Genomic DNA, 21,196 nt, shown 5'->3' on the forward strand with positions numbered 1-21,196 from the left:
GCCATTATGGTGCTGTGGAGTTCGTGTTTGACAGACTCCCAGACCATATACTCTTATGGCTACCCTGCACTTACAAGGTCTAAGGTTTTGTTTAGACACTGTAGGGGTACCAGGCTCATGCACTGGTACCCTCACCTATGGTATAGTGCACCCTGCCTTAGGGCTGTAAGGCCTGCTAGAGGGGTGTCTTACCTATACTGCATAGGCAGTGAGAGGCTGGCATGGCACCCTGAGGGGAGTGCCATGTCGACTTACTCGTCTTGTCCTCACTAGCACACACAAGCTGGCAAGCAGTGTGTCTGTGCTGAGTGAGAGGTCTCCAGGGTGGCATAAGACATGCTGCAGCCCTTAGAGACCTTCCTTGGCATCAGGGCCCTTGGTACTAGAGGTACCAGTTACAAGGGACTTATCTGGATGCCAGGGTCTGCCAATTGTGGATACAAAAGTACAGGTTAGGGAAAGAACACTGGTGCTGGGGCCTGGTTAGCAGGCCTCAGCACACTTTCAATTGTAAACATAGCATCAGCAAAGGCAAAAAGTCAGGGGGCAACCATGCCAAGGAGGCATTTCCTTACAAAAAGTATACATGCAATTGAAATGATTCAAAGTTCCTAATGTACTTACCTGCAATACCTTTCAAACAAGATATTACATGTTAAATTTGAACCTGTGGTTCTTAAAATAAACTAAGAAAAGATATTTTTCTATACAAAACCTATTGCCTGGATTTGTCTCTGAGTGTGTGTACCTCATTTATTGTCTGTGTATGTACAACAAATGCTTAACACTACTCCTTGGATAAGCCTACTGCTCGACCACACTACCACAAAATAGAGCATTAGTATTATCTATTTTTACCACTATTTTACCTCTAAGGGGAACCCTTGGACTCTGTGCATGCTATTCCTTACTTTGAAATAGCACATACAGAGCCAACTTCCTACACCTGGTTAGCAGGCCTCAGCACACTTTCAATTGTAAACATAGCATCAGCAAAGGCAAAAAGTCAGGGGGCAACCATGCCAAGGAGGCATTTCCTTACACATATAAATGTAAAAACACTAAATTCTGAGGCCATGTCGTTTTAAAGCCATTTTGGGCCTCTATATTTCATTTCCAGCCGCTCTAGGCCCCTTCAGCTCACTGTTAGAGCTATTTTCCCATTTGTGATTTCCCTCCCTTCCCCCCCCCTGTTTGGAGTGAATCTAATGTAAAAATTTCAATAACTCTGGTGATTCTGGAGAGATAGAACGTAGTTTTTTCTACTGGAAGCTTGGACTTGTTATAAGATAGCACAGAGTTAATGTGCCTGCTGCAAGATTCATCACAGAGTGCATATAATGTGAAAATGTCAAAATAACTCTGGCAATTAATATTCTTTGTGGAGAGAGAAGGTACTTTTGTGTAGTGGAAGCTTGGGCTCATCATAAGGTAGCTCGCAGGGTTAATATGCCTGCTGCAAAGAATGTGTACCAAGGAGGTCAGAGTGCATACAATATAAAAATATCAAAATAACCGGCGATTAATGTTTTTGGAGAGAGAATGTAGTTTTATCTAGTGGAAGGTTGGACTCATTATAAGGTAGCACCGAGGGTATAATATTCCTGCTGCACAAATTTCAAAAGTATTTAAGGAGTTCAGTAAAGCTGTAATATTGCGCTAAAAAAAAAAAACTCCTGGCAGCCCAAAAAACAAACTTCTTCAAAGCAGAAAATGGTTATAAAGCTCAATGCAGTAAAACGTCTGCTTCATATAAATGTTAAAGCACCAAATACTGAGGCAGCATAATTGTAAAGCCACCTTGGGCCTCTGTAGTCCATGTCCAGTCACTCCTGGCCCCTTCAGCTCACTGTTACAGCTATGTTTTTTTTCCATTTGTGACACTTTTTCGTTTTTCTTTTCTCAAAGTGAATCCCTAATGGAAAGAAGTTTGCTTTTGCACAAAGAAAAACATCAAATGGCTTTCCCAAGCGCATTTAACTTTTATTTAGTTAGTGCTTTCATGTTTGTTTAAACAAGAATGTAGCTGTTATCCTTAGTTCTGTTTTACTAATCTGTGAAAAAAATATTATAATAAAGTGAACAGACGAAATAGGAGCACAGCCTACTGTATATAATGTAAAATCTAAAATAAAAATGTGATTACTAACACAATCTAAAGCATATTACTGTTCTAAAAGCAACTAAAAAGTCAAAAGCGCTCGGGGAAAATTAAAATATACCTTTTTTAAAAGGTTAAAACAGTAAACAATCAGAGCAATCAAACAGCCTATAATATAAAATGCCTTCCACCAGATTACTCATATAAACCAAGCGATAATAATGACGTTCTAGTCGGAGTACGGTATATATTAAGCCGCACAATATCCATCAAAAACCAAGCAAAAAAGTCAGTCGCTCCCAAAAAAAATAATCCCGTTTTTGATTTAAATAAAGATCGCGTTCGGAGAAATGCCTCATTCCTCAAGCCAAAAATAAAGAAAACACAGCTTAAAAACAGAAGCAACAAATAAAAAAAAAAGATCAACAAAGTGTTGTTCTTGTAGTTAGATCAGAACCCAAATAAAATTTTAAAAAAACACCTTTCACCACATTCTTTTCAAAGAGAACTACATCTGTTATCTCAAAATAGAGGGCAAAGGCAGTTCAAAAGAAGACTATCACTATCGTAGCTCAAAACCAACCACAAAAAAAGAAAGGCTGACCAAGTGAAATAAATAATGTGAAGAGTAAGGACACATGTAACAGGCAGTCGTCATGGGAGGGCACAAAAATGCAAAAGGAGGCAGTAGGAAGCATTTGCACCAATGTCATCCAAGCATTTAGCAAAGACAGTCTAACAAGCCTGTAGGATGTTGGCTCTGTATGTGCTATTTCAAAGTAAGGAATAGCATGCACAGAGTCCAAGGGTTCCCCTTAGAGGTAAAATAGTGGTAAAAAGAGATAATACTAATGCTCTATTTTGTGGTAGTGTGGTCGAGCAGTAGGCTTATCCAAGGAGTAGTGTTAAGCATTTGTTGTACATACACATAGACAATAAATGAGGTACACACACTCAGACAAATCCAGCCAATAGGTTTTGTTATAGAAAAATATATTTTCTTAGTTTATTTTTAGAACCACAGGTTCAAATTTAACATGTAATATCTTGTTTGAAAGGTATTGCAGGTAAGTACATTAGGAACTTTGAATCATTTCAATTGCATGTATACTTTTCAAGTTATTCACAAATAGCTACTTTAAAAGTGGACACAGTGCAATTTTCACAGTTCCTGGGGGAGGTAAGTTTTAGTTAGTTTTACCAGGTAAGTAAGACACTTACAGGGTTCAGTTCTTGGTCCAAGGTAGCCCACCGTTGGGGGTTCAGAGCAACCCCAAAGTTACCACACCAGCAGCTCAGGGCCGGTCAGGTGCAGAGTTCAAAGTGGTGCCCAAAACGCATAGGCTTCAATGGAGAGAAGGGGGTGCCCCGGTTCCGGTCTGTTTGCAGGTAAGTACCCGCGACTTCGGAGGGCAGACCAGGGGGGTTTTGTAGGGCACCGGGGGGGACACAAGCCCACACAGAAATTTCACCCTCAGCGGCGCGTGGGCGGCCGGGTGCAGTGTTAGAACAAGTGTCGGGTTCGCAATGGAAGTCAATGAGAGATCAAGGGCTCTCTTCAGCGCTGCAGGCAGGCAAGGGGGGGGCTTCCTCGGGGAAACCTCCACTTGGGCAAGGGAGAGGGACTCCTGGGGGTCACTTCTGCAGTGAAAGTCCGGTCCTTCAGGTCCTGGGGGCTGCGGGTGCAGGGTCTTTTCCAGGCGTCGGGACTTAGGTTTCAGAGAGTCGCGGTCAGGGGAAGCCTCGGGATTCCCTCTGCAGGCGGCGCTGTGGGGGCTCAGGGGGGACAGGTTTTGGTACTCACAGTCGTAGAGTAGTCCGGGGGTCCTCCCTGAGGTGTTGGCTCTCCACCAGCCGAGTCGGGGTCACCGGGTGCAGTGTTGCAAGTCTCACGCTTCTTGCGGGGAGATTGCAGGGTTCTTTAAAGCTGCTCCTTTGGATAAAGTTGCAGTCTTTTTGGAGCAGGTCCGCTGTCCTCGGGAGTTTCTTGTCGTCGTCGAAGCAGGGCAGTCCTCAGAGGATTCAGAGGTCGCTGGTCCCTTTGGAAGGCGTCGCTGGAGCAGAGTTCTTTGGAAGGCAGGAGAGAGGCCGGTGAGTTTCTGGAGCCAAGGCAGTTGTTGTCTTCTGGTCTTCCTCTGCAGGGGTTTTCAGCTAGGCAGTCCTTCTTGTTGTTGCAGGAATCTAATTTTCTAGGGTTCAGGGTAGCCCTTAAATACTAAATTTAAGGGCGTGTTTAGGTCTGGGGGGTTAGTAGCCAATGGCTACTAGCCCTGAGGGTGGGTACACCCTCTTTGTGCCTCCTCCCAAGGGGAGGGGGTCACAATCCTAACCCTATTGGGGGAATCCTCCATCTACAAGATGGAGGATTTCTAAAAGTTAGTCACCTCAGCTCAGGACACCTTAGGGGCTGTCCTGACTGGCCAGTGACTCCTCCTTGTTATTCTCATTATTTTCTCCGGCCTTGCCGCCAAAAGTGGGGGCCGGGGCCGGAGGGGGCGGGCAACTCCACTAGCTGGAGTGTCCTGCGGTGCTGTGACAAAGGGGTGAGCCTTTGAGGCTCACCGCCAGGTGTTACAGCTCCTGCCTGGGGGAGGTGTTAGCATCTCCACCCAGTGCAGGCTTTGTTACTGGCCTCAGAGTGACAAAGGCACTCTCCCCATGGGGCCAGCAACATGTCTCTAGTGTGGCAGGCTGCTGGAACTAGTCAGCCTACACATACAGTCGGTTAAGTTTCAGGGGGCACCTCTAAGGTGCCCTCTGGGGTGTATTTTGCAATAAAATGTACACTGGCATCAGGGTGCATTTATTGTGCTGAGAAGTTTGATACCAAACTTCCCAGTTTTCAGTGTAGCCATTATGGTGCTGTGGAGTTCGTGCAAAACAGACTCCCAGACCATATACTCTTATGGCTACCCTGCACTTACAATGTCTAAGGTTTTGCTTAGACACTGTAGGGGCACAGTGCTCATGCACTGGTACCCTCACCTATGGTATAGTGCACCCTGCCTTAGGGCTGTAAGGCCTGCTAGAGGGGTGTCTTACCTATACTGCATAGGCAGTGAGAGGCTGGCATGGCACCCTGAGGGGAGTGCCATGTCGACTTACTCATTTTGTTCTCACCAGCACACACAAGCTGGTAAGCAGTGTGTCTGTGCTGGGTGAGGGGTCTCTAGGGTGGCATAATACATGCTGCAGCCCTTAGAGACCTTCCCTGGCATCAGGGCCCTTGGTACTAGAAGTACCAGTTACAAGGGACTTATCTGGATGCCAGGGTCTGCCAATTGTGGATACAAAAGTACAGGTTAGGGAAAGAACACTGGTGCTGGGGCCTGGTTAGCAGGCCTCAGCACACTTTCAATTGTAAACATAGCATCAGCAAAGGCAAAAAGTCAGGGGGTAACCATGCCAAGGAGGCATTTCCTTACAAAGCCTATTACAAATATGGCTGGTACTTAAAGCCCATATTCTAAAAACAATACTTCTCAAAGAGACAGTGCGGCTGCTGCCTAGACGAGACCTAAAAAGAGGAGACTACAGAAACCGCTCCAGACCCAACCACTAGATTGTGAAATAATGCCCATCATGTGACTCAAGAACATTCTCCAAGCTGCAAAACTGCTCAACGAGAACTTTGTTTGGCCAACATTCCTCCATACACCCAGCCCTTCTCCCATACATGCTTGTCAGCTTCCAGATTGTTATTCCTGTTCTAGAGCGCATTCTCCTATTTCCGATGATCTATATAGGGGTAGTCCAAAAACAGTCTTCTAGCTTTCCAAGTCAAAAAGTCAAAACTAAAAACATCACTGAGATGAATTTCCCCACCCCCTTTAAGAAGATGCATGGTCTTCCATCGTGGAAACTTTTGTCTACAAGCAGAATGTAGGAAGTTGGCTCTGTATGTGCTATTTCACAGTAAGGAATAGCATGCACAGAGTCCAAGGGTTCCCCTTAGAGGTAAGATAGTGGCAAAAAGAGATAATACTAATGCTCTATTTTGTGGTAGTGTGGTCGAGCAGTAGGCTTATCCAAGGAGTAGTGTTAAGCATTTGTTGTACATACACATAGACAATAAATGAGGTACACACACTCAGAGACAAATCCAGCCAATAGGTTTTGTTATAGAAAAATATCTTTTCTTAGTTTATTTTAAGAACCACAGGTTCAAATTCTACATGTAATATCTCATTCGAAAGGTATTGCAGGTAAGTACTTTAGGAACTTCAAATCATCAAAATTGCATGTATACTTTTCAAGTTATTCACAAATAGCTGTTTTAAAAGTGGACACTTAGTGCAATTTTCACAGTTCCTAGGGGAGGTAAGTATTTGTTAGGTTAACCAGGTAAGTAAGACACTTACAGGGCTCAGTTCTTGGTCCAAGGTAGCCCACCGTTGGGGGTTCAGAGCAACCCCAAAGTCACCACACCAGCAGCTCAGGGCCGGTCAGGTGCAGAGTTCAAAGTGGTGCCCAAAACACATAGGCTAGAATGGAGAGAAGGGGGTGCCCCGGTTCCGGTCTGCTTGCAGGTAAGTACCCGCGTCTTCGGAGGGCAGACCAGGGGGGTTTTGTAGGGCACCGGGGGGGACACAAGCCCACACAGAAATTTCACCCTCAGCGGCGCGGGGGCGGCCGGGTGCAGTGTAGAAACAAGCGTCGGGTTCGCAATGTTAGTCTATGAGAGATCTCGGGATCTCTTCAGCGCTGCAGGCAGGCAAGGGGGGGATTCCTCGGGGAAACCTCCACTTGGGCAAGGGAGAGGGACTCCTGGGGGTCACTTCTCCAGTGAAAGTCCGGTCCTTCAGGTCCTGGGGGCTGCGGGTGCAGGGTCTCTCCCAGGCGTCGGGACTTTAGGTTCAAAGAGTCGCGGTCAGGGGAAGCCTCGGGATTCCCTCTGCAGGCGGCGCTGTGGGGGCTCAGGGGGGACAGGTTTTGGTACTCGCAGTATCAGAGTAGTCCTGGGGTCCCTCCTGAGGTGTTGGATCGCCACCAGCCGAGTCGGGGTCGCCGGGTGCAGTGTTGCAAGTCTCACGCTTCTTGCGGGGAGCTTGCAGGGTTCTTTAAAGCTGCTGGAAACAAAGTTGCAGCTTTTCTTGGAGCAGGTCCGCTGTCCTTGGGAGTTTCTTGTCTTTTCGAAGCAGGGGCAGTCCTCAGAGGATGTCGAGGTCGCTGGTCCCTTTGGAAGGCGTCGCTGGAGCAGGATCTTTGGAAGGCAGGAGACAGGCCGGTGAGTTTCTGGAGCCAAGGCAGTTGTCGTCTTCTGGTCTTCCGCTGCAGGGGTTTTCAGCTGGGCAGTCCTTCTTCTTGTAGTTGCAGGAATCTAATTTTCTAGGGTTCAGGGTAGCCCTTAAATACTAAATTTAAGGGCGTGTTTAGGTCTGGGGGGTTAGTAGCCAATGGCTACTAGCCCTGAGGGTGGGTACACCCTCTTTGTGCCTCCTCCCAAGGGGAGGGGGTCACAATCCTAACCCTATTGGGGGAATCCTCCATCTGCAAGATGGAGGATTTCTAAAAGTTAGTCACCTCAGCTCAGGACACCTTAGGGGCTGTCCTGACTGGCCAGTGACTCCTCCTTGTTGCTTTCTTTGTTCCCTCCAGCCTTGCCGCCAAAAGTGGGGGCCGTGGCCGGAGGGGGCGGGCAACTCCACTAAGCTGGAGTGCCCTGCTGGGCTGTGACAAAGGGGTGAGCCTTTGAGGCTCACTGCCAGGTGTTACAGCTCCTGCCTGGGGGAGGTGTTAGCATCTCCACCCAGTGCAGGCTTTGTTACTGGCCTCAGAGTGACAAAGGCACTCTCCCCATGGGGCCAGCAACATGTCTCTGGTGTGGCAGGCTGCTGGAACTAGTCAGCCTACACAGACAGTCGGTTAAGTTTCAGGGGGCACCTCTAAGGTGCCCTCTGTGGTGTATTTTACAATAAAATGTACACTGGCATCAGTGTGCATTTATTGTGCTGAGAAGTTTGATACCAAACTTCCCAGTTTTCAGTGTAGCCATTATGGTGCTGTGGAGTTCGTGTTTGACAGACTCCCAGACCATATACTCTTATGGCTACCCTGCACTTACAATGTCTAAGGTTTTGTTTAGACACTGTAGGGGTACCATGCTCATGCACTGGTACCCTCACCTATGGTATAGTGCACCCTGCCTTAGGGCTGTAAGGCCTGCTAGAGGGGTGGCTTACCTATACTGCATAGGCAGTGAGAGGCTGGCATGGCACCCTGAGGGGAGTGCCATGTCGACTTACTCGTTTTGTCCTCACTAGCACACACAAGCTGGCAAGCAGTGTGTCTGTGCTGAGTGAGAGGTCTCCAGGGTGGCATAAGACATGCTGCAGCCCTTAGAGACCTTCCTTGGCATCAGGGCCCTTGGTACTAGAAGTACCAGTTACAAGGGACTTATCTGGATGCCAGGGTCTGCTAATTGTGGATACAAAAGTACAGGTTAGGGAAAGAACACTGGTGCTGGGGCCTGGTTAGCAGGCCTCAGCACACTTTCAATTGTAAACATAGCATCAGCAAAGGCAAAAAAGTCAGGGGGCAACCATGCCAAGGAGGCATTTCCTTACACAGAATTTCTGTATGATGTGCTCTGTAGTGGAGCAAAAAGCTACACAACTAGGTGTTAACGCCATTGGAGAGGATATACTACCCTGAAATGTTCATATTTATCTTGAGGTGTAGACCCACATACAAGTGTAGGCAGAGAAGGCAACCTATTAGGACTATGATTTGGTGGATTTCTATTCTCCTTGTATACTGGGCCCAGATCTGAGAAGCCTGTGGCGCTCCTAAACCTGACCCTTGTGCAACCAGGGCAATATCTGTGTTGCACACCTACTGTCGCTCCTGCACACATGAGGGTGCGTTAGCACCAATTCTTCTCTTCTGTATTATCTACCCCTCTATCATTGGCTCTAGTGGGCCCAGGGTTTGGTGTGGAGATCACTGGATGCAAAAGGCTGCTATGTTTCCAGAACCATTTAACATGTCCTCGTAGCCTGTACAGTTTCTGAAATTGTACTGGTTGAAGTTACTATCTGTATCTGACATTAAAGGGGCAAGTCCCATGTAGGACAGGTGCCCCTGGTCTTGTGGGTTCTCTGCCGCCTGACATATCTGTGCTCAGTAGATTCAGAACAGTAGGTCCACTGTTTTCTCTCATTAACTTTCAAACAGTACTTAAAGAACAAGTTACTTCTAACCCTTACAGGGTTAGAATTGTGCAGTCTCTAGGACCAGTTCACAACAGCCAGTTCAGTTTTACCTGGCCCGTGGCATCCAGATGCGGAGTTGTCCTGGCTGCCCATGATGCTGAATGGGATTTGTGCCTTTGCTAATTTTACCGCTTACACAACAGTGCTGGGAAAGGGATTCAAAAACTCAGCTGGGGCTGGATTGCAGATGTCAGCAGGCTGCACAGTGTCCCTAGCAGTTGCAGCATCTAGTGTGGGGGCATTGGTTACCAGACTGGCACCTAACAAGCCTTGACAGTGGTAAAGGTGCAGAAAAGATTCAGGCAGCTAGCTTCTGCAGCTAATCAGCCCCTCAGGTGATAACATCCGGTGGGGTAGATCACATGTTGCTACCCAGAACTTGCACAGACTGGGCTGCTCACTCTAGAGGTGTGGTCACCCTGCTTTGGGGTGTGCACTGTCTGCATACCCAATTTCCTACCTGACCACAAGCAAATGTGCCCAGGGACAGGGCTGTATACTTCACTGGGTAACTTCACAGATGGTTATCAGGTGCGGGGAAGCTTCTGAGGCTCCCTACCTTGAAGTGTCCATTCACTAACCCAGCTGGGGCGAGAGGTGTGACCTCCTTCCTGCCTCAGCCTTGTTCCTGACTCCTGCTAGTGTTCGCACTACCTGGTAGGAGGTCAGAATCCTGTCTTGGCAGCAGCAGGCATGGGGGAAAAAGGGCGGGCTGACTGGCAAGAGCACAAAGAGTTGGGCCAACAGGTGAGCAACCTCGTTGGAGCCACCTGGGTGCATGCCAGCTGTCTCTCGACACAATGTGCTTACTCTTCCCTCAGCACTTTAGACACCAAACTAAACATATCTAGGCGTTACCATCAAGGAGCTAGCAACCTGCCTACTGGGCTGAAGTCCCATGTTATCCTATAGAACGACCTATACTTGTATTGTACTTTAATGGAAAATACACTATAGAGACATATAAGCTTGTGCCTACATGCTGCACCTTAAATATGATGCACCCAGCCTCTTGGGCTGCAGAGGCCTTCCTTTAGGGTGTCTGACCTATGTAGGGCAGTGCATGGGACTGTGCTACTCATGGCATGGGCAGTCGAAGTTGAGCAGTTTGCACAGCTCTGGCAGTCTGCAATGGCAGACAGGCCATCAGCAATTTGTGTGGATCGCCTAGGGTGGCACAAACTTGTTCTGTAGGCCCCTTTACCACCTATGCCCTGGGTGCCATTTACTAGGGGCTTACAAGGGGGTAAAGTTCTTGCCAATCTGGGAATTACCAAGTCGACAAATCCTTTTTGGGAGAGAGCACTGGGGCCTGGTTAGCAGGCTTCCAGTGCACTAACTGGGACATACACATCGGCATTTTGTAAAAAGTGGGGGGTGACGGTACATAAATTCGGACTTTCCTACAAATGTGTAGTCAAACTTTTACACATTGGCATTGCTGTGAAAACCTTCAATAGGAGGACCGTCCCGACTCAAGTAGACCTTATCTCCTGCCTAGAGTTCTGAAGATCAGGAGCAACTGGGCCCTAGCCATCCTAGGCCTCTGGATTGGACCAGGAGAATGTGGTATCCAGAACCCTTGGGCTTGAGCATCTGTCCCCCTAGTCAGATCATGACATTGGGAGGATCATCTGTTGCAGCAGCATGGCAAGGTTCTGAATCTGTGCAAATTACACTTCATGTGTGGAAAAATAAACAGCTGCAGTTGACCACAGAAAGAGACCAGCAAGAAAATGGCCTCCATGTCCAGAGGTGGTGCTTATATTCGGCGCTGCGGATTCACTTCTTGGGCATTACAAAGCCAGTGCTGAGCCAAATAGCATCACCTACCAGTGCTCAGGACTGCTGTTATGAAAAGTTTCCGGATCCAGTGTGATGTTGTTGGACTATTCTAAAAGTGAGGCATTAGCCTTTACATAAAGCCTTCACCAGAAGGAACATGACTAAAGGTAAGTAATTCTTCAAGGTGGTAAAGGAGTTTCTGGGAAGGGGTATATTTGGGCAGGCATGTTCAGCATAGGTAAAACCAGCTTTCCTGGAGCAGAAAAGCACCATCTTGTTCCCTGAGGAATGCTAAGATTAAACATGAATGCTTCATATATTGAAGTACATATCACACTCCACATGACAGCAGAAGCAAGGGGAATGAATTAATTTTTCAAAGAAAAGGAGAGCAGTAGTAAGGCAATTTAAGCAAAAGTGCTGACTACAAGACCCTTGTTCATGGATTATGATTTTGCTGCTTCACTGCCAGTCACAACTTATCCTAAATTTAGAGAATACATGTAGGGCTACACTTTGGAGGTCCTCCACTTATCTGAACAGTTTGACTAAAGTAAAAGTAAAAAGGTGATGCACTTTCACGCAACCATTTTGATGGTCTTACTCATTGAGGGGAAAACAAATCTCATAAGTCATTTAGGTAAGTGTATTCTGGCAAGTCACTCTTTGGCAGAATGTGAAGAGGATAAGCAGACCATAGACAGCATGTGGGTTCAGAATGCCTTCTTCCTCCTGCTCATGAGACATTTTGTAAAAAGTAAAGACATTCTATGGAAAAATCCCTTCAGTGTTGGAAAACAAAGGGCAGGTTTCAAATGAATAAAACTAATTCTGAGGAGGAAACGAACAATTGAAGTGTTCTTTGATTTCACTGCCAGTATAGGGTAAAAAGGCATGTTGAGAGATGCACTGCTCACTTAAGAGAAGTGCATGGTTTTAGTCTTGTTCACTTTTGACCAACATTCCTCTCTTCCTTCATGTTCTTCTCAATGTAGGGTTTTCAGTGTCTGTTTCCTTGTTTACAGCACATCTTATCCTTGATGCTACAGTGCTACACTATGTAATGCCTAAATCTGGTTAGTAAAAAACAAAACAACAAAAAACAGAAATCTGACACTTTTTGTTGTTTGAAACTACATCCATTTTGAAAAATGGCAACTACTGTAAGGAAATGCCTCCTTGGCATGGTTGCCCCCTGACTTTTTGCCTTTGCTGATGCTATGTTTACAATTGAAAGTGTGCTGAGGCCTGCTAACCAGGCCCCAGCACCAGTGTTCTTTCCCTAACCTGTACTTTTGTATCCACAATTGGCAGACCCTGGCATCCAGATAAGTCCCTTGTAACTGGTACTTCTGGTACCAAGGGCCCTGATGCCAAGGAAGGTCTCTAAGGGCTGCAGCATGTCTTATGCCACCCTGGAGACCTCTCACTTAGCACAGACACACTGCTTGCCAGCTTGTGTGTGCTAGTGAGGACAAAACGAGTAAGTCGACATGGCACTCCCCTCAGGGTGCCATGCCAGCCTCTCACTGCCTATGCAGTATAGGTAAGACACCCCTCTAGCAGGCCTTACAGCCCTAAGGCAGGGTGCACTATACCATAGGTGAGGGTACCAGTGCATGAGCATGGTACCCCTACAGTGTCTAAACAAAACCTTAGACATTGTAAGTGCAGGGTAGCCATAAGAGTATATGGTCTGGGAGTGTGTCAAACACGAACTCCACAGCACCATAATGGCTACACTGAAAACTGGGAAGTTTGGTATCAAACTTCTCAGCACAATAAATGCACACTGATGCCAGTGTACATTTTATTGCAAAATACACCCCAGAGGGCACCTTAGAGGTGCCCCCTGAAACTTAACCGACTGTCTGTGTAGGCTGACTAGTTCCAGCAGCCTGCCACACCAGAGACATGTTGCTGGCCCCATGAGGAGAGTGCCTTTGTCACTCTGAGGCCAGTAACAAAGCCTGCACTGGGTGGAGATGCTAACACCTCCCCCAGGCAGGAGCTGTAACACCTGGCGGTGAGCCTCAAAGGCTCACCCCTTTGTCACAGCCCAGCAGGGCACTCCAGCTTAGTGGAGTTGCCCGCCCCCTCCGGCCACGGCCCCCACTTTTGGCGGCAAGGCTGGAGGGAACAAAGAAAGCAACAAGGAGGAGTCACTGGCCAGTCAGGACAGCCCCTAAGGTGTCCTGAGCTGAGGTGACTCTGACTTTTAGAAATCCTCCATCTTGCAGATGGAGGATTCCCCCAATAGGGTTAGGATTGTGACCCCCTCCCCTTGGGAGGAGGCACAAAGAGGGTGTACCCACCCTCAGGGCTAGTAGCCATTGGCTACTAACCCCCCAGACCTAAACACGCCCTTAAATTTAGTATTTAAGGGCTACCCTGAACCCTAGAAAATTAGATTCCTGCAACTACAAGAAGGACTGCCTAGCTGAAAACCCCTGCAGAGGAAGACCAGAAGACGACAACTGCCTTGGCTCCAGAAACTCACCGGCCTGTCTCCTGCCTTCCAAAGATCCTGCTCCAGCGACGCCTTCCAAAGGGACCAGCGACCTCGACATCCTCTGAGGACTGCCCCTGCTTCGAAAAGACAAGAAACTCCCGAGGACAGCGGACCTGCTCCAAGAAAGGCTGCAACTTTGTTTCCAGCAGCCTTGAAAGAACCCTGCAAGCTCCCCGCAAGAAGCGTGAGACTTGCAACACTGCACCCGGCGACCCCGACTCGGCTGGTGGAGATCCAACACCTCAGGAGGGACCCCAGGACTACTCTGATACTGTGAGTACCAAAACCTGTCCCCCCTGAGCCCCCACAGCGCCGCCTGCAGAGGGAATCCCGAGGCTTCCCCTGACCGCGACTCTTTGAATCCTAAGTCCCGACGCCTGGGAGAGACCCTGCACCCGCAGCCCCCAGGACCTGAAGGACCGGACTTTCACTGGAGAAGTGACCCCCAGGAGTCCCTCTCCCTTGCCCAAGTGGAGGTTTCCCCGAGGAACCCCCCCCTTGCCTGCCTGCAGCGCTGAAGAGATCCCGAGATCTCTCATAGACTAACATTGCGAACCCGACGCTTGTTTCTACACTGCACCCGGCCGCCCCCGCGCTGCTGAGGGTGAAATTTCTGTGTGGGCTTGTGTCCCCCCCCGGTGCCCTACAAAACCCCCCTGGTCTGCCCTCCGAAGACGCGGGTACTTACCTGCTGGCAGACTGGAACCGGGGCACCCCCTTCTCCATTGAAGCCTATGCGTTTTGGGCACCACTTTGAACTCTGCACCTGACCGGCCCTGAGCTGCTGGTGTGGTGACTTTGGGGTTGCTCTGAACCCCCAACAGTGGGCTACCTTGGACCAAGAACTGAACCCTGTAAGTGTCTGTCTTACCTGGTTAACCTAACAAATACTTACCTCTCCTAGGAACTGTGAAAATTGCACTAAGTGTCCACTTTTAAAACAGCTATTTGTCAATAACTTGAAAAGTATACATGCAATTTTTATGATTTAAAGTTCCTAAAGTACTTACCTGCAATACCTTTCGAATGAGATATTACATGTAGAATTTGAACCTGTGGTCCTTAAAATAAACTAAGAAAATATATTTTTCTATAACAAAACCTATTGGCTGGATTTGTCTCTGAGTGTGTGTACCTCATTTATTGTCTATGTGTATGTACAACAAATGCTTAACACTACTCCTTGGATAAGCCTACTGCTCGACCACACTTCCACAAAATAGAGCATTAGTATTATCTCTTTTTACCACTATTTTACCTCTAAGGGGAACCCTTGGACTCTGTGCATGCTATTCCTTACTTTGAAATAGCACATACAGAGCCAACTTCCTACAACTACTACCTTCAATTTAAGACATTTTTTTTAAAGATTTTATTTTGTAAAGTGCTCTGGGTCTTATCACAAGTGCATTTATTTCTTCAATGAACATGCCTACGATGCAGAACTAGCATTAAGAGACATTTCTTCTGTGCTTGAAACGTAGCATGTTTGATATGCCTTGAATTAACTCTTATGTGTGTTTTAACCGAACTCTGTTTTACTCTAGGTGGGTATCGACAAGACCATTCCAGCAACATGAGTTCTTATGGGCAGGACCATGATCGCTATTCGGGACCTGGAGAGAGCAGAGGTATGGGGATGTCTGAAAATCGAAGCCGTGGTCGCAGCCTATTTGATCGTGGAGGCATGGGCCGAGGTGGCAGAGGCCGTGGTGGACGAGATGGACGAGATGGTGGCCGAGATGGTAGAGATGGCGGCAGAGACCGAGATGGTAGAGACGGTGGCAGAGATGGAGGAAGGAGAGATGAAGGAAGGAGAGATGAAGGAAGAAGAGATGAAGGCAGGGATGGTGGTGGTGGCAGGGATGGTGGTAGCAGAGGCGGTCGTGATGGAGGCAGAGAAAGTGGTATCAGGGGCGGCATGCGGTAAGAAGCCTTTTTTTCAGATACACGATTCATAATTAACAGAAAAGATTTTTTAAATGGGAGGAAGCGATCTGCAAAATTGCGTATGTTACAAATATTCTTGGCGTTTCACATTGGCCTTTGATTGGAAAAAGATGGGCTTAGCATCCTATGGAGTATTTATTCAAATCCGTTTTGCAGGTCGCTTCCGATTTCAGGCGAGTGTCTCTGGTTTGTGATGTTGGATGGAGCATGCACACTAAGTTAACGACTCACCCTCTTCCCCCCTGCTTATTTCACATGTTCATGTCTTGATTCCTATGTGCATAATTTTCCCCTTTGAGAAATGGATTTCTTGTCTCCTGTGATTAAAAAGAAGGTTCCTTTGGTGGCGCAGAATTCCAAAAAGCCACACCTGCAATGAACATTTTTGTGTAAAAGCTGTTGCTGTAGCCCTAATAATGACTGTAGATGGTGAGTGCAGAATAGACCACAGCTTGCTAAGGTGGACTCTTGTCTAACATTTCTTGTTTTTTCAGGTACTGCTCTGTGTTCAGATGTATTTTTAGTATTTTTGGTTTTGCCATCCATACATATGGCCAGTGTTCATTTACGAAATCTATTTTAAAGAGCTGACCTCTGACCGCACATCTATCACTTTCAGGTATAATCACTGTAGAAATGGTTCTAAAAGTATATTCTTGTGTGGGGTGCATGTTCCATCCTATATGTTATGCTATGCAGAGTAATGCCTCTGTTTGTCTCCAAATTGTCATGCTGTACTTGTTCAGTGAGTGGGTGTCCTTAGGGGTTGATGAATCTGGCAAAATTAAAGCTGCAGTGGGAATACTCTGCGTAGCATCTGTCCAAAGTACCTTGCCGTGAAACATGCAGTTTTCAAGCTGCATTCTTATTCAAACAAGCTAGTAAACACTGTTTCAATAATCTTGCAATCTGCAGAGTCACACCTCTGATTACTTAGACTTGATATTGAAGTTTGAGACTCTGAAGCCATCACCACAGACCTAAAAATGTGTGCTTTTGCACTTTTTTTTTTTTTTTTAATCCCCCATGTCCCACATATATTGAGTCATAAGCCCCTCTTGTCAGTTGGCCGAATTATGAGCTAAAATTACTAAGTTTCTCAATCTACTGTGGTGATGATTTTCAGTGTCTGCAGGTGGTAAGTAGCACAGTTCATGAAAAAAATGTGCCCATTGTTCATTAATGGTTTCTGATATTTTTTTATTGGTTTTCTTCAATGTGGCAATCCTTTTTTAACATGCTTTGTCGCATTTATATGCTACAGGTTACAAAGTGAGAGCGTTGTATACACCTCAGTACATAAAAAGTGGTCATACTCAGTACTCAGCCGGCAGCATAATGAAAAGTGGGAGTAGACACGGTGTCCATATGGAGAGGAAAATATACATAGTGTCACTTACTAAAACTAAAGAAAAGAACAAAATGGCGTTCCTTTATGTAAACATTTTGTAACATTGGTGAACTTGTTTTGGTGACTTAAGTCATACAGAAAAGGTGCATTTGAGAATTGTGTACTATTAAAGGTGTAAATATTTTGTAATTGACTGCCTATGATAAATGTAAAAAACATTGGTGGGTGGGATAGCTGCATTTCACAGCTTGGTAACTGTAGCCTGCCCATGTCTCAATCCTCCAGGTGTTAATGGTGCAATACTTCGGGAGAAGGGGGATGCCTTTTCTTTTTCCTGTCCCCACTGCCCGCTGTTTTTTTCTTCTTTTTTTTTTTTTCCCCTCTTGATATTGATATATTTACTGACTTGGCTTTTGCTACCTTCTCTGCTTAAAATTGTCGTTCCTCATATCTAGTAAATGTTTGATTAGTTGCATGACCAACTGCTTTCAAGTATGTAAATGTGGTTTTCTTAACTTATTAATCGCCTTTCAACTACATACCATCAAGATAACATGCTCTTTAGCTTTTGCCTATAGAAAATGCACAATAGTGCTTCCAAATCTGTCTTCTAGCTGTTCTTCGTGGCCATTAAAGCCATTGGTCTCTTAAGGGTGCAGCAAAGTTGGCTCAGTTAATGGTTTTTTTTCACCTTATTATATCGCTGTTATGCAGCGAGTGGGCTCTAGCTTTCTAATTGTGGGATAAATTGGGTTGTCTTTGAAAGATTTTGTTACAGGAATCTCATTATGCCTAGATATAGACTGTAGGACCCGCAAGTATTGCACTTTTAATGCCACTGTATGGGTAAATCTAGAATGTCTTAAATGACCATATCAGAAAGTTGTGTGTACATGTGTGTAAAGAAGAACTTTTGGCAAGCCGCCGCCCCAGAAGACTCATAATGACGAGCTGAAAGAGATGCAATGTTTGGAGATGTATAAAGCCACTGCCGTGTCCCATGAGCCCCCCAAAGGCTCAGAGCGGCCTCTGGCTCTGTAAAGGGAAAGGCCTTCATTTCTTCACGTTTATCCCCCCAGCAGCGCTGGAGAGCGAGTTGGCTTCAATAAGCCTGGTGGTAAGTTTTTGAGTATTACCATGGTTAGTTTAAAGTCACTGAAAACAACTTGTTTTTATTCTCAAATGTTTTGAATGCCAGGTACACGAGTACACATTGTAGTGGGTCATGCCGGCATTGCATATGGGTATGAGGTTTAAACTCTGGTTTATACAGATAAGAAAGGGAAACAATGGATGGATTACTACTGTAATTTGTGGGGTCAGTCTATGGATTTGGTTACAACTTAAACAACCCAGTGTAACTTCCTGGAATGAGTTTAAAGACGGCCACCTCTTTATGTGCAACTCCCTGTGTAACTTCCAAAGAGTATAATTATGGGAATTGGTACCTATTGAATCCCCAGTGTAACCTCTTGAAGAGTTTTAAGATGGGCAACAGTACATGTTCTTTCTGAAATATTTCTGAAGAAATAATGTTGGTATTGGTTCCCAAACTTGTAATCCCTCACCCAGAGTCAATAAAATTAATTTTAAAGGTAGATCCCACACCCCACTGCTGCTGTTTTCACAGCTCAGATCTGTCTGTAGCCCAAAAAACACCAGCTACTGGCTGTTATTCATGAAAAAAAATGTGTGGGGATTGGGAACTTGTGGCTTTTATTCACTTTGGTTCTCTAATTTTCCCGGCTAACAGGATTAATGGATGAAGGGGCAGACCTTGATCTTGGTAAGATTTTTTCCCTTTTTTAAAATTTTTTATTTCTCATACTGGTACTTGTTTTGTGTAATGTTAAGCAGTCGGTACATATCTGGCGTGCACTGGTTCCTCTATCCACAAACCTTGCTTCTGTTTCTTTGGTTACTAAAGCACTTTTTTTGCATTGACATCTATACAAGCTGGTAGGGTGTATTGTAATGTTGATGAGGTACTTTATTGCACCAGCCTTGCCCCTCATGCATACTCCTAAGAAAGTTATTACTGTTGCAAATTGGAGAAATTGGGTCCTTTTTAAGTACGTTCTCAGCCTTGAATTGAGTAAGTCGAAACTCCTGCTGTTTCTCCTCCCCAACCACCCAAGGATTTTTTTCAGTTTATTTTTTTCTTTAACAATATAGACTGACTTAAGGTGTTTTGCTCTCCCACCCACGACTTCAGTATTTCTGTAACACTTAAAAGCAAAAACCTTGACTTTGCAAGTTTGTGATGGAGATGGGGTGTAAAGAAATGGCTCCCTGTTGCAGTTACCCCCCACTTTTTGCCTGATACTGATGCTGACTTGACTGAGAAGTGTGCTGGGACCCTGCTAACCAGGCCCCAGCACCAGTGTTCCTTCACCTAAAATGTACCATTGTATCCACAATTGGCACACCCTGGCATTCAGATAAGTCCCTTGTAACTGGTACTTCTAGTACCAAGGGCCCTGATGCCAAGGAAGGTCTCTAAGGGCTGCAGCATGTCTTGTGCCACCCTGGAGACCTCTCACTCAGCACAGACACACTGCTTGCCAGCTTGTGTGTGCTAGTGAGGACAAAACGAGTAAGTCGACATGGCACTCCCCTCAGGGTGCCATGCCAGCCTCTCACTGCCTATGCAGTATAGGTAAGACACCCCTCTAGCAGGCCTTACAGCCCTAAGGCAGGGTGCACTATACCATAGGTGAGGGTACCAGTGCATGAGCATGGTACCCCTACAGTGTCTAAATAAAACCTTAGACATTGTAAGTGCAGGGTAGCCATAAGAGTATATGGTCTGGGAGTCTGTCAAACACGAACTCCACAGCACCATAAAGGCTACACTGAAAACTGGGAAGTTTGGTATCAAACTTCTCAGCACAATAAATGCACACTGATGCCAGTGTACATTTTATTGTAAAATACCCCACAGAGGGCACCTTAGAGGTGCCCCCTGAAACGTAACCGACTATCTGTGTAGGCTGACTAGTTTTAGCAGCCTGCCACACCAGAGACATGTTGCTGGCCCCATGGGGAGAGTGCCTTTGTCACTCTGAGGCCAGTAACAAAGCCTGCACTGGGTGGAGATGCTAACACCTCCCCCAGGCAGGAGCTGTAACACCTGGCGGTGAGCCTCAAAGGCTCACCCCTTTGTCACAGCACCGCAGGACACTCCAGCTAGTGGAGTTGCCCGCCCCCTCCGGCCAGGCCCCACTTTTGGCGGCAAGGCCGGAGAAAATAATGAGAAAAACAAGGAGGAGTCCCTGACCAGTCAGGACAGCCCCTAAGGTGTCCTGAGCTGAAGTGACTCTAACTTTTAGAAATCCTCCATCTTGCAGATGGAGGATTCCCCCAATAGGGTTAGGATTGTGACCCCCTCCCCTTGGGAGGAGGCACAAAGAGGGTGTACCCACCCTCAGGGCTAGTAGCCATTGGCTACTAACCCCCCAGACCTAAACACGCCCTTAAATTTAGTATTTAAGGGCTACCCTGAACCCTAGAAAATTAGATTCCTGCAACTACAAGAAGAAGGACTGCCTAGCTGAAACCCCTGCAGCGGAAGACCAGAAGACGACAACTGCCTTGGCTCCAGAAACTCACCGGCCTGTCTCCTGCCTTCCAAAGATCCTGCTCCAGCGACGCCTTCCAAAGGGACCAGCGACCTCGACATCCTCTGAGGACTGCCCCTGCTTCGAAAAGACAAGAAACTCCCGAGGACAGCGGACCTGCTCCAAGAAAAGCTGCAACTTTGTTTCCAGCAGCTCCAAAGAACCCTGCAAGCTCCCCGCAAGAAGCGTGAGACTTGCAACACTGCACCCGGCGACCCCGACTCGGCTGGTGGCGATCCAACACCTCAGGAGGGACCCCAGGACTACTCTGATACTGTGAGTACCAAAACCTGTCCCCCCTGAGCCCCCACAGCGCCGCCTGCAGAGGGAATCCCGAGGCTTCCCCTGACCGCGACTCTTTGAACCTAAAGTCCCGACGCCTGGGAGAGACCCTGCACCCGCAGCCCCCAGGACCTGAAGGACCGGACTTTCACTGGAGAAGTGACCCCCAGGAGTCCCTCTCCCTTGCCCAAGTGGAGGTTTCCCCGAGGAATCCCCCCCTTGCCTGCCTGCAGCGCTGAAGAGATCCCGAGATCTCTCATAGACTAACATTGAAAACCCGACGCCTGTTTCCACACTGCACCCGGCCGCCCCCGCGCTGCTGAGGGTGAAATTTCTGTGTGGGCTTGTGTCCCCCCCGGTGCCCTACAAAACCCCCCTGGT

General features: G+C 46.9%; 1 protein-coding gene across 2 annotated transcripts in view; it reads left to right on the forward strand.

Annotated features, from left to right (window-relative positions):
- The window catches only part of EWSR1 (EWS RNA binding protein 1), a 376,243-nt gene that overhangs the window by 181,887 nt on the left and 173,160 nt on the right, over positions 1 to 21,196 (forward strand). Inside the window, exons 8-10 of one of the 2 annotated variants that reach the window (XM_069214565.1) lie at positions 15,160 to 15,538; positions 17,993 to 18,030; positions 18,667 to 18,699. In XM_069214565.1, coding sequence (XP_069070666.1) covers positions 15,160 to 15,538; positions 17,993 to 18,030; positions 18,667 to 18,699 — 450 coding nt within the window. The remainder of the gene's footprint in view (positions 1 to 15,159; positions 15,539 to 17,992; positions 18,031 to 18,666; positions 18,700 to 21,196) is intronic. The other variant, XM_069214566.1, reaches the window with a different exon arrangement.

The sequence above is a fragment of the Pleurodeles waltl genome, chromosome 11, assembly GCF_031143425.1.
Source record: "Pleurodeles waltl isolate 20211129_DDA chromosome 11, aPleWal1.hap1.20221129, whole genome shotgun sequence".
In the NCBI taxonomy this organism is placed as follows: Eukaryota; Metazoa; Chordata; class Amphibia; order Caudata; family Salamandridae; genus Pleurodeles; species Pleurodeles waltl.